Genomic DNA, 13,149 nt, shown 5'->3' on the forward strand with positions numbered 1-13,149 from the left:
GTTAATGAAATACAAAAGTGAAACATATGAAGTGGGGATTCAAACAGCGAGACTGCAAACAGTTTTGTTCAAATCTCCAATAAAAACTTAGTAATATGGTTATCAATCCAATATGTGATTTTTTTTTTTTTTTTACAGAAATGACAAGCTAGGGAAATCCTATGGACATACATCTTGGAATCAGTGTAACGAAGTATTCCCTTGTACTGCAGAAGGTAATGTGAATGTGAAAGAAGCAGAAACACACCACCATGTTCAGATCCATGAAAAATATTGCAGTGGAGAGAAACCCTATGTATGTCAGCAATGTGGGAAAGGGTTCACCACATCTGGACATTATAAGCAACATGAAAGAATTCACACTGGAGAGAAACCTTATGTATGTAAGAAATGTGGGAAGGCTTTTAACACATGGGGATATCTTAAGAAACATGAAAGAATTCACACTGGTGAGAAACCATATATATGTAAGCAATGTGGGAAAGCTTTTACCCGACATGACCATTGTAAGCAACATGAAAGAATTCACACTGGAGTGAAACCATATATATGTAAGCAATGTGGGAAAGCTTTTAACACATGGGGAGATTGTAAGAAACATGAAAGAATTCACACAGGAGAGAAACCCTATGTATGTAAGGAATGTGGGAAAGGTTTTACCCGACATCAAAATTGTAAGCAACATGAAAGAATTCACACTGGGGAGAAACCATATATATGTAAGCAATGTGGGAAAGCTTTTAACACATGGGGAGATTGTAAGAAACACGAAAGAATTCACACTGGAGAGAAACCCTATGTATGTAAGGAATGTGGGAAAGCTTTTAACACAAGGGGATATTTTAAGAAACATGAAAGAATTCACACTGGAGAGAAACCCTATGTATGTAAGCAATGTGGCAAAGCTTTTATCACACATGGACAGTGTAAGGCACATGAAATAATTCACACTGGAGTGAAACCATATGTATGTAAGCAATGTGGGAAAGCTTTTACCCGACATAACTATTATAAGCAACATGAAAGAATTCACACTGGAGTGAAACCCTATGTATGTAAGCAATGTGGCAAAGCTTTTAACACACGGGGAGATTGTAAGAAACATGAAAGAATTCACACTGGAGAGAAACCCTATGTATGTAAGCAATGTGGGAAAGCTTTTATCACACATGGACATTGTAAGAAACATGAAAGAATTCACACTGGAGAGAAACCCTATGTATGTAAGCAGTGTGGCAAAGCTTTTACCACACAGTCAAGTTGTAAAATACATGAAAGAATTCACACTGGAGTGAAACCCTATGTATGTAAGCAATGTGGGAAAGCTTTTATCACACATGGATATTGTAAGGCACATGAAATAATTCACACTGGAGTGAAACCATATATATGTAAGCAATGTGGGAAAGCCTTTAACACACGGGGAAATTGTAAGAACCATGAAAGAATTCACACTGGAGAGAAACCCTATGTATGTAAGGAATGTGGGAAAGCTTTTAACACACGGGGAGATTGTAAGAAACATGAAAGAATTCACACTGGAGAGAAACCCTATGTATGTAAGGAATGTGGGAAAGCTTTTAACACACGGGGAGATTGTAAGAAACATGAAAGAATTCACACTGATGAGAAACCATATATATGTAAGCAATGTGGGAAAGCTTTTATCAGACCTGGACGTTGTAAGGAACATGAAAGAATTCACACTGGCGAGAAACCATATATATGTAAACAATGTGGGAAAGCTTTTAACAGACCTGGACGTTGTAAGAAACATGAAAGAATTCACACTGGAGAGAAACCCTATATATGTAAGCAATGTGGGAAAGCTTTTACCCAACATGGACATTGTAAGCAACATGAAAGTTCATATTCAAGATAAAACCAGTGTATATAAGCATCATGAGAATTTTTTGACCACAATTACATATTGCATAATGTATGAAAAACTTCACACTGTGCAGAAAACTTATATATGTAAGGAATGTGGGAAAGGTTTCAGCAGAAATGCTCATTGGCCAATACATGAAAAAATTTACACTGTTGAGAAACTCTGTTTATGTGAAGAATGTGGGAAAGCTTTCACAACACATGGATTTTGTAAAATACATCAATGACTCCACACTGGTCGAGAAACCCTATGCATATAACAATGTGGCAAAGCTTTTACCACATACAGTCATTGCAAAACAGATGAAACAATTCACACTGGGATTAATCACTGGCTATGTAAGCAAGTGGAGACACTTTCAGCATCCAAATTGTAAGTGAAATACATGAAGAAACTCACACAAGAGATAAATCCTATGTGTTATGGGAATTCTCTCAGCACACATGATCATTGTTACATACCTGAAAGAGCTCACTGGATCCTATATGTATTAACAGTGTGGAACATATGGCAATCCATGTTTGTTGTTAAATACATAGAAAAAGCACCACACTTCAGATAGTTTAGATCTAAGTTTATTTTAAAAATTCCAAGTAGACCTGAAGAAATAATGAATACAGAAGTTTAATGTCAATATTTCTTCACGAATTTTCCAGAAATGACAAATCTGAAGTGGAGCTCTACTCAAGTACACATTTTGTATGGGTTTCAGTTAATCACTTATACCTCTTTAGATTTTTTAATGTGTCTTTGTGCTTCAACATGGCATCTTGTAATTAAACATGTTAAACTGAAATGGGCTTTTCACTTTCAAGTATGGATAGTGTCTATGTACTTAATATTTGTTTTTAAAACTTAATTCTCATATTTTTGGTGAATTTTTATTTAAAGAAAAAAACCAAAAAGTGTAGAAATAATACAGAATTTCTGAAAAATAAACAATAAGAAATCACTAGTTGATTAATTACATATTGTCATCTTAGAGGTAATTGTTCAAGTTACAAAATTAAAGCATACAAAGTGATATTCAAATAATGACACTGCGAACAATTTACCTCAGTGATCCAAAAAAAAACTTATTAATATGCTTATCTGTTCTACAAACTTGTTTTTTATCTTAAAGATGGTAAAGTTAAACTTGACAAAACAGAACAGTTCATAAGGAAACAAGTTAAGGAAACAGGTTTCAAAGCAAGTCCACTGAGATGTTCATTTTCTATCTTAATGTCTCTAGTTCTCTTCCAAATAGTTGTTCCCATCTTCACATGCATTGAATATATACTGAACATTATAGAACTAATCAAATAATTACAGGATGATGCAGGCTTTTTTGATCTTCAAGACTGATGTTGGGGAAGTTGATAATGATTACCATAATGTATCTCATTCTCTTCATAGTAGACCTCTTTATTTTTATGTATGCTGAAACTGAACATAAGAGACTAAACTAATATCACTCTGAACAGTGAATAATAGTATCCTGAGAAGGAGAAAGGTGAGGAATTGCCTAAAAAAAGAAGGCAGAGGACATTGTTAAAAGTGTATCAGGATTTAAAAGCTACAGTAGTTCTGTTGCTCTTTTTAGTTTGATTATATTTTGTTCTGGTCTGTCTACTCATATTAGATTTGAGGGCACAGAGAGGTAACCCAAAAATAGCAGGTTATACCATGGTGGTAACTGTCCTTAATTTCCTATTAACTAAAACTGAATCCCTATTACTTACATTGTCTTACTATGACTGATCTGATTGGAAGCAGGTTTGTTTGAATGTTATTTGGCCTTGACTGATTTTATTCACATTTGGTATGCTTGCTGGTATCAAGTCCAAGAGTAGAGGCAACTACTCTGAAGATGATAAGATGTGAAAGATATATATTGGGGGGCTGGGGATTTAGCTCAGTGGCTTAAGCCCCTGCCTGGCAAGGGTTAGGTAATCAGTTTGATCCCCAGTATCAAAAAAAAAATAAAAGATATAAATTCCAGGTTTAATTTTTTTTATTTAAAGAGAAAAAAAAAACATAAAAAACAAACCAGCAAAAGGGTACAAATCATACAGAATTTCAAGAAAAAAATACAGTAAGAAATCACTAGTTAATAGATTACATATTGTCTTCTTAGAAACAGTTTTCCAAATTATAAAATTAAAGCATATAAAGTGAACATTCCTACAGTGAGATTCTAGACAGTTGCATTCAATGAACCAACAAAGGTCAGTAATATGGTTTTCCTTCCTACACACTCAAACAGGCAATTATATCTCTTAGACTACCTTCCTTTCCTCTCTTCTTCACAATTACATTTACACTTTTGGGGTTTTTTTACTCCCATAGTTCTTATTACTTTTTTTGAAGAGAATAAAACCTCAAGTGAGTTAAAAAAAACAGAGTTGGTTAGAACATAAGGATGGGCATAGTACTTGATGCAAAAATAGAATATCAGGTGATCAAAAATGGTTACCATTGTGCCTCTTGCTATTTTTTTAAAAAAGTTGCTATATCATCAGGTATAATAGAATTGATCAAAACTGTACAGAACAAGACCAATAAAATCTACACTGGAGACCTTACAGGATTTCAAAAGAAGATAATAGTCAAACCATAATGGGCATCATAGTAAATCTTATTGCCTACAAAGTGGTTGCCTATACCCTCAAACTTGATACTATCAAACAAAATAGAATATAGTAAAATCAGGCAGAACAAGATGGGGAGAGCAATACTGGGATTAAAATCAGGCTAATAGGAAAACAAAAAGTTACTATAATATATCCCACTATTTTTAATTTAGTTTTATTTTAATTGAAAAAAATAAGAAAACATAGAATAATTTTTTTTAAAAGGGTGGAGATCGAGATAAAAGAGACATTGTCATAGAACAACACAGGTCAGAACTGCACAATTAAAGCATTTTGTTTCACCACCAGATAATCTAACATAATATTAGTCACCATAGTGCCTCTTTCCTTGAATTGTTTGAGTATAATGTCGTATACTATAGAATCAATCATATCAAGACACTGTGAAGCCATTCAAGAGAATGAAAGAATTACAGAGTATTTAGAGCCAGTTAACAGAAAATGGACAATGATTTCTATATTATCTCTTTGTCTGTGAAAATTTTTATTTATACTATCACATACAGTAAAATATATTAAGTTACAACATGTTAAAACCAGTGTTAACATGTACAACAGCTTGATGGGAGTTCCAAAGAAGATGATATTAATTCAGCACTAGCTTTTATGATGTGTTATTTTCTTCAGAATAGCTATTTGTACTATCACCAATACTAAAATCGAAAAACTCAGGGTAAAACCACTGCACTTAATACCATGTTGATTGTACTACAGTTGCTTTGTAGTATAACTTCAAGTCAGGGATTGTGGTACCTCCTGCCTTGCTTTTGCTGCTTCTAACTGTCCTTGCTATTCTAGGTTTCTTCTCATCCCAGATTAATTTTAGGGATGATTTCTCAAGTTCTATGAGTTATGTTGATGGTATTTTTATCAGGATTGCATTGCACTTAATAATGAGTGAAAACATTATATGGATTCAAACCAATATGATTGGGTATCATGATTACCACATTCTTCTATGTATTATCATTTGTTATACTAGGGAATATATTCAGTATTTATACATGTGAGTTTGATTTATTTCACTTATGAGTATGGTCTCAATCTGCATCTATTTATTTATATGTCAATGTGATCATTCTTTATAGCTGAGTAGTACTCCATTGTATAAAATCACCATAACTTTTTTATCCATTACTCAGTTGATGGACACTTAGGTTGTTTCCAAGATCTGCCTATTACAAACTGTGCTGCTATAAAAATGGGTGCACATATATCACTGTGGAATGATGCTTTCAGTTCTTCTGTGAATATGCCTAGAAGTAGAATAGCTGGGTCAAAAGGTGCTTCCAGTCCCAGCTTTCTGAGAAATCTCCACACTGATCTCCACAATGGTTGCACCAGTCTACACTCCCACAAACAGTGCAGAAGAGTTCCTTTTTCCCAACAGCATCTCTAATATGTGTTGTTGGTAGTTTTCTTGATCTTGGCCATTCTTTCAGGAGTGAGATAAAATCTCAGTGTGGTTCTAATTTGCATTTCTCTAATGACCATTGATGGTGACCATTTTTCATGTATTTATTTGTCATTTGTATTTCTTCATCTCAAAATTGTTTATTCATCTCAGATGCTCATTTTTGAATTGGTTCTTTGAATTTTGGTGGTCTCATTTTTTAAAATACTTTATATGTTATAGACAGAAGTCCTCTGTCTGAGGGGCAGTTCACTAAGACTTTTTCCTAGTTTGTGGGTTTTCTTTTCACTATACTGGAGATTTCTTTTGATGTGCAGAAACTTTTTTATAAGAGGTTATCCCAGTTATTGATTCTGGGAAGCATTTCCCATGCGGTTTGAGTCCTGTTCATCAATTCTCTACCTACTCCTATGTATTCAAGGTTTTTACGCAATTTGTCTTCCCATAGATTTAGTGTTTCTGTTTTAATATTTAGATCTTTGATCCATTTAGATTTTATTTTAGTACATGGTGATAGGCATGGGTCTAATTTTAGTTCTAGGCATATGGAGAGCCAGTTTTTCACCACCATTTATTAAACAGAATGTCATTCTTCCAGTGAACGTGTTTGGCCCATTTATCAAAGATAAGGTAGTTGAGTGTGTTTGTAGTGGTGGTTGTATCTTCTCATCGATTCCACTGATCTTCGGCTCTGTTTCAATTCCAGTACCATGTTGATTGTACTACAGTTGCTTTGTAGTATAACTTCAAGTCAGGGATTGTGGTACCTCCTGCATTGCTTTTGCTGCTTCTAACTGTCCTTGCTATTCTAGGATCCTTTTCATCCCAGATGAATTTTAGGGATGATTTCTCAAGTTCTATGAGGTATGTTGATGGTATTTTTATTGGGATTGCATTGCATCTATATAAAAGTTTTGGGAGAATGGCCATTTTCACAATATTTATTCTTCCTATCCATGAGAAGGGATATCTTTCCATTTTCTGAGATCATCTTCAATTTCATTTTTCAGTGTGTTATAATTTTCCCTGTATAGGTCTTTCACTTCTTTCGTGAGAGTAATTCCTAAATATTTCATTTTTTTGGTTGCTAGTGTGAAGGGTGTGGCCTCTCTTATTTCTGTCTCTGTGACGTTGTTGTTAGTGTATAGGAATGCTATTGATTTTTGAGTACTGATTCTATCCAGCTACATTACTGAATTTATTATATCTAGGAGTCTTTCAATAGAGCTTCGGGGATCTTCTATATAAAGAATCATGTTATCTGCAAATAATGATAATTTAACTTCTTCTTTTCCTATATTTAAGCCTTTTATCTCTCTCTTGTCTAATTGCTCTGCCCAGTATTTCCAGTAGTGTATTAAATAGGAGCTATGATAAGGGACATCCTTGTCTTGTGCCTGATTTTAAAGTAAAGGCCTTCAATTTTTGATCTTTAGTATGGTACTGGGTGTTGTTTTGTCATTGCCAGCCTTAATTATATTGAGGTAAGGACCATCTATTCCAATTTTCTGCAAGGCTCTTATCATAAATGAATGTTGGATCCTATCAAAAGCCTTTTCTGCATCTATAGTAATGATCATGTGATTATAACTTTTGGCTCTATTGATATGGTGTATTACATTTATTGATTTACATATATTAAACAATCTCTGCATGCCTGGGATGAATCCTCCTTCATCATGATATATGATCTTGTTGATTTGCTGCATCCTATTTGCCAAAATTTTATTGAGGATTTTTGCATCCTTCTTCATTAGGGAGGCTGGTCTTTAGTTCTCTTTTTCAGTTGGGTCCTCCTCTGGTTTTGATACTAGAGTAATATTTGCTTCTAGGAACAATTTATGAAGGATTGCTTCCCTTTCCATTTCATTGAAGAGTTTGTGGAGTGTTGGCATTAGATCTTCTTTATATTTCTTGTAGAATTCTTCAGTGAATCCGTCTGGGCCTGGGCTCTTCTTTGTAGGTAATGATTTTATTATGTTTTCAGTTTCATTAATAGAATTTGGGTTATTCAGTAATTTTACATCTTCATGACCTAGCTGTGGTACTTCATATGCTTTAGGAATCTGTCTATTTCCTCTGTGTTATAAAACTTTGAGAGTAGAAGTTTTTGAAATAGCTGTTGATGATCTTCTGTATTTCAATAGGGTCTGTAGTAATTTCACCTCTTTTATTCCTTATTGCTTGCATTTGAACTTTTTCTTCCATTTTTTAAATAAGGTTGGCTAGGGACTTTTCAATTTTATTTATTCTTTCAAAGAACCAGGTCTATGATTCATTGATTTTTTGGATTGTTTTTTTAGTCTCTATTGCATTGATTTCTGCTCTGATTTTTATAATTTCTTCTTTTCTTTTGGCTTTGGGCTTGACTTGCTCTTCTTTTTCTAGATGTTTGAGGTATAACATCAGGTTATTTATTTGTATTCATTCTGTTTTCCTAATGTGGGAACTCATGCAATAAATTTTCCTCAGAGGACAGCTTTCATTGCATCACACAGATTGTGGTACATTGTATTTGTGTTTCCATTTGTTTGTAGGTATTGTTTAATTTATTCTTTAATTTCCCCTGTGACTCACTGATTACTCAAGAGTATTATTCTGTTTCCATGTGTTTGTGGGATTTTTGCAGTATCTTTTATCATTAATTTCTAATTTCATAGTGGTATGGTCTGGTAGCATGCAAGGGATACTTTCAACCCTTTAGCATTTATTTAAATATGCTCTGTTAATTAACATATGGTCTGTTTTAGAGAATGACCCATGTAATACTGAGAAGAATGTGTATTCTGTTGTTGTTGGGTAGAATACTCTGTATATGTCTATTAAGTCCATTTATTCACAGGTGCGATTCAGTTCTTTTATTTCTTTGCTCATTTTCTGTCTGGTTGATCTGTCCATTGGTGTCAGTGGTGTGTTAAGATTTCCTGTTAGAATTGTGTTACTACTAATTTGATTTTTTCATTTTTGTTAGTACTTGTTTTATATAATTGTGTGCTCTGGAGTTTGGTGCATGTAAATTTAAGATAGTTTTCTCTTCCTCTTGGAGTTTTCCCGTAAGCACTATGTAGTGACCTTCTTCATCCCTTCTGATCATTATTGGCTTGACTTGCTGGTCTTGGCAGGAAACCACGGGTTCTACATCAGGTTTGATTATTAACTGCTTTCACATCCTACAACATCTTCAAAGTTGCGTTTTTATAAAAATAGCTACATAATGTTATGCTTACTTGTATATTCCCTGATGATGTAGACAATTCTATTGAAAATAACAAGAGAAAGCATAGCAAGTAGTGTTTATCACCTAATATTGTGGTCTTATATGTCTCTTTCATATCATGATTTTCTAGGAATTTGTTTTGTTGTCTTATTTTGATCCGTTTTCCCCCATAACACAGAAAGGATAGATATACGCATAGAGATTCACACATTGGAAGAATTTCTAACCTATTTATTTAAACAAATAATATAATGCATAATGTAATGAACAGATACTCTGAAGAAGTGACACTAAGAAACCCAATGCTAATTCTGTAGCATTATGATATAAAATTGAGCAATACTATTATTCATTGTTCAGAGTGATATTAGTCTAGTCTCTAATTTTTTTGGGAATTGTAATTTTAACATGGCATTGTTTTAATCTTTTGATTCACATGCTTCATTTTCTCTTTCATAAATGATGTTTCTGAAGTTGAGGCAACATTTGGCATTAAGGTTTACATTTGTAGAGGCTTGGAGTATGTGTTTTTGACAAAGTTGTGTTCTTTTCACATAACTTGTACATTAATGAATGTTATGTTTTCCAAGTTGTGACAAGACATCTGTTGATTTCCTAACATCACTGGATATTATAGCATGTAAATTATGTTGCCTGATTTTGTTTCTCACTGGAGCCAATATTTGTCATTTAAGTAAACCTTTGTTTTTCTAACCATCAGAATTTTACTTGTTATGTTTATATTACATCTTTATTTGCTAGTAAAGTTTCCCCACATGTACCATATGTAAACCATACTTCTGTGAATTTCTGATTGTGCCATACTGACAGAATCATAACTTGTCTCCAATAGCACATCACAATATATATATCAATATCTCCAGAAATTATAAAATTTGGCATGATTTATGAGTAACCATACTTTGAAATCAATTTTTCTTAAATATGGAGTTGTTTTGGGGGAAAATGTTGTTATTGGATGTATCATGCAAATGCCTTTATTTTATTACTTGATGCTGTGAATGCATTATATATTTTGTAATTATTACTGTTTTTTCCTAAAATACTGAAGTAATGGCATGAAGGGAAACCTAAATTTTGAGCTGTCAACACAGTAAAAAGTAAATTTGCTAAATTAAGATTCAGATTGTGTTCTGTTTTACTGAATTGTGAATTTATACAATGGCATATCACTTTATTTATAAGTACCAGTGCATGATGTTTGTGGTGTATACTGATTATCTTTAAACACATACAGTGGGCCACGAGTCCCAGTTGGTTTCCTGTGGCCTGTGGTTTTCACTTCCATTTTAACATTCATGTAATTTGTAACATGTTTAATGCAGTGTTGTTGAATACAAAATCTGCATAGGAATTATGTTGTTAAAAACAGTGGTGTCATGAAGACACAAGTGAACATTGCATTAAATACCTCTAACCCAGTGAAGATAGCTTGCCCAAGTCTCAATTATCTTTGGGAAAATAAATTACTCACCTCTTATGTAACCACCACTAAAACTGTATCTATTTTGTACTTGAAGAACCTGATATACTTCACAAAGTAAAAGACACTGTGAAGTACATTGTCAGCCTCTATGCACTACAGCATGTGGCCAGTTTCCCTGCAGCATATTTCTGCTGAGCATTAATGGGAATATTTGGAGTTTGTATTACAGCTAATAATAGAATACTGAATCTATAAGACATATATCCTGAGTACATGCACTTTCTCATTTTACCATGAAAGTAAATCTTGCTGGTCCTGTTGATGCATGCTTGTAATCCTAGCACCTCAGTGGGCTTAAATTAGTGGAAGAGGAATTTGAGTCTGACCTACACAATTAGAGTGGCTTGTCTCAAAATATATCTTCAAGTTCTGCAGATGTTGCTTAATGCTTTAGATCTCCTCCTTTTCTTCCCCAGCATCAACATTTTTTAATACTCACAATTGCACATCAGTAGTTGTCCTTTTATCGGTTGGCCATGTAGCAGTTATCCCCAAGAATCACTTGGGAAACACACTTGTTTTTGCAGTGACCATCAAGAGCATCATTTGGGCAGTTGTCAATTTAACCCATTCATTCTTGTATTGAATACAGTAGAATTGTCACTTTTATATTCCTTGTTATTTTATAAAAACTAACAAAAACTATGCAATTTTTGATCATTTTGTATTTAAATAATTGCATTGGTAAGGAGTTACCTATAAAGATTAGGCTAAAGATGATTTCTTTAGTTCAAGCATCAGGAGAGAATGAGATGGGATGATAATGGCTTTAAAGCTGACTTTGGGAGGCAATTGCTAGATGGTTTAGCAGAGTATAAAACAGTTGTTTTTATGCCTGCATTTGAAGTTTAAGGAAACAAGTACATTGAGGTCAAGAATAAAAATGTATGATAGGGTAAAAGAATCACTACTGCAAATTGTGATTTTTCTTTACTCAGGAAGTGTACTTTTTTTGGTAATTGTGCAGCAGTCTCAAATATGCCTCTATTGGAGTAAAACATAGTGAAACATGAAAGAGCCAGACATTACGTGTTCTGAATGTAGAGGTATTAAAAACATTTTTTAATGCTATTGCTGCTGTTTTGTGTAGAAAATAAGATAGGGTGACAAAACAAGCAAAAAGGTCTTTGTAAGACTTTAATCCTCCTGCATAAACATAGAAGCCACAAAAAAGTCAAACCAAAAGAATAAACTACAGAATGAGAGAAATTTTGCCTATTACTCCCTAACAGCTAACATGTAAAACCAATAGGAATGTGAAAGGAACACACATTTTTCAGAATATGTACAAATTGCCAAGAAATACTTGAAGAACTATTGAGCATTTTTGCACAATAGAGAAATGCAAATAGGGACATCATTTCATTGCAGAGAAAACAAATCACCATAAGATCTAAAGAACATTCAGGAGACTACAGGAGAAAAGGAATTATTTAATCTTCTTGTAGCTAAGTAGTTCAACTACTACTAAATTCAATTTTTAAAGTATTCAAAAGACTAAAATTAGTAATTCTCATTAGTGCAGTGCTTCCTTTAGTGGGTCTCTTCCCCAAAGAGTTAAGGACATATTGCAGTGATGCATGCAGATTCCTGTTACTGCAGCAATAGTGATTTTTCTGTGGAGAGCAGCAGCAAGCACTGCTCCATCACCACCAAATACCAATGATGAACAACAAATACTCACTAGTGTACTCCATTTGATAAACAGTGTGATATTTTATTGTGAAGTGGGCTGTATCTTAGGTTTTCCTAGTAGACTATAGGTCAGTATAAACATGATAGTTATACTAACATCACAAGGCCATCACTAGTACACTATTACATTCATTAGATTTGATATATTTATCTTTTTGAGGAAGCATGTTGCTATGAAGCTCAGGATGGCTTTGAGGTCACATTATTACCCAGAGTGGTCTCAAACAATTCTCCTTCCTTAGTGTCTCAAGTGCTGGGCTCCACACAAGAGCCATCAGGCCTAGTTTATATTTGGTATATTAAGTGCATATTCAGGATATTTTATTTCAACTGTTTTTGTTGTTAAAGTATTTCCATATTTTACCTCCAGCATTTGTAGAAACTTTGGCCTTATTGAGGTGGTGATATGCATATCACCAGCCTCATGACATTGTCTGCTGGGTTCAGAGCTGTCAGTGTACTGCAGTGAAACATAGCTGTACATAACTGTTTCTTTTTCTACTTTCCTTAGAAAACATTTTTAAAATTTCCATGGATCATCACAGGGTCAGTAACCCTGGCTAGAGTTTCATGCAAATGCTGACAGTTAAGTACAGTGTAGCACTGACCCAAAGATGCTCTCTGTCATCTGAGAGTCTCTATATTCCTGTCTGTACACACACTTTGTGCCTGAGCCATCACCTGTTGTGGGTCCCAGAGTCTGCTGCAAGGCCATGGAACATATAGGTTTGTGACCGCCTCTAGACTGGTGTCCTATATGCCACTCTGCTGAGGCAGAGCACAGCTTCT

The 13,149-nt window shown here is 34.1% G+C and overlaps 1 protein-coding gene across 9 annotated transcripts in view; it reads left to right on the top strand.

Annotated features, from left to right (window-relative positions):
- The window catches only part of LOC134474672 (zinc finger protein 345-like), a 52,884-nt gene that overhangs the window by 25,329 nt on the left and 14,406 nt on the right, over nucleotides 1–13,149 (top strand). For 7 of the 9 annotated variants that reach the window (XM_063243169.1, XM_063243174.1, XM_063243173.1 and 4 more), the window contains one exon: nucleotides 139–10,293. In XM_063243169.1, the coding sequence (XP_063099239.1) occupies nucleotides 139–1,882 (1,744 nt within the window). In that variant the 3' untranslated portion in view covers nucleotides 1,883–10,293. Of the gene's footprint in view, nucleotides 1–138; nucleotides 10,294–13,149 lie in introns of those variants that run through there. The other 2 variants (XM_063243178.1, XM_063243176.1) reach the window with 1 other exon arrangement.

The sequence above is a fragment of the Cavia porcellus genome, unplaced genomic scaffold (genome assembly GCF_034190915.1).
Source record: "Cavia porcellus strain 051 isolate PalLab524CR breed Dunkin Hartley unplaced genomic scaffold, mCavPor4.1 scaffold_34, whole genome shotgun sequence".
Lineage (NCBI taxonomy): Eukaryota > Metazoa > Chordata > Mammalia > Rodentia > Caviidae > Cavia > Cavia porcellus.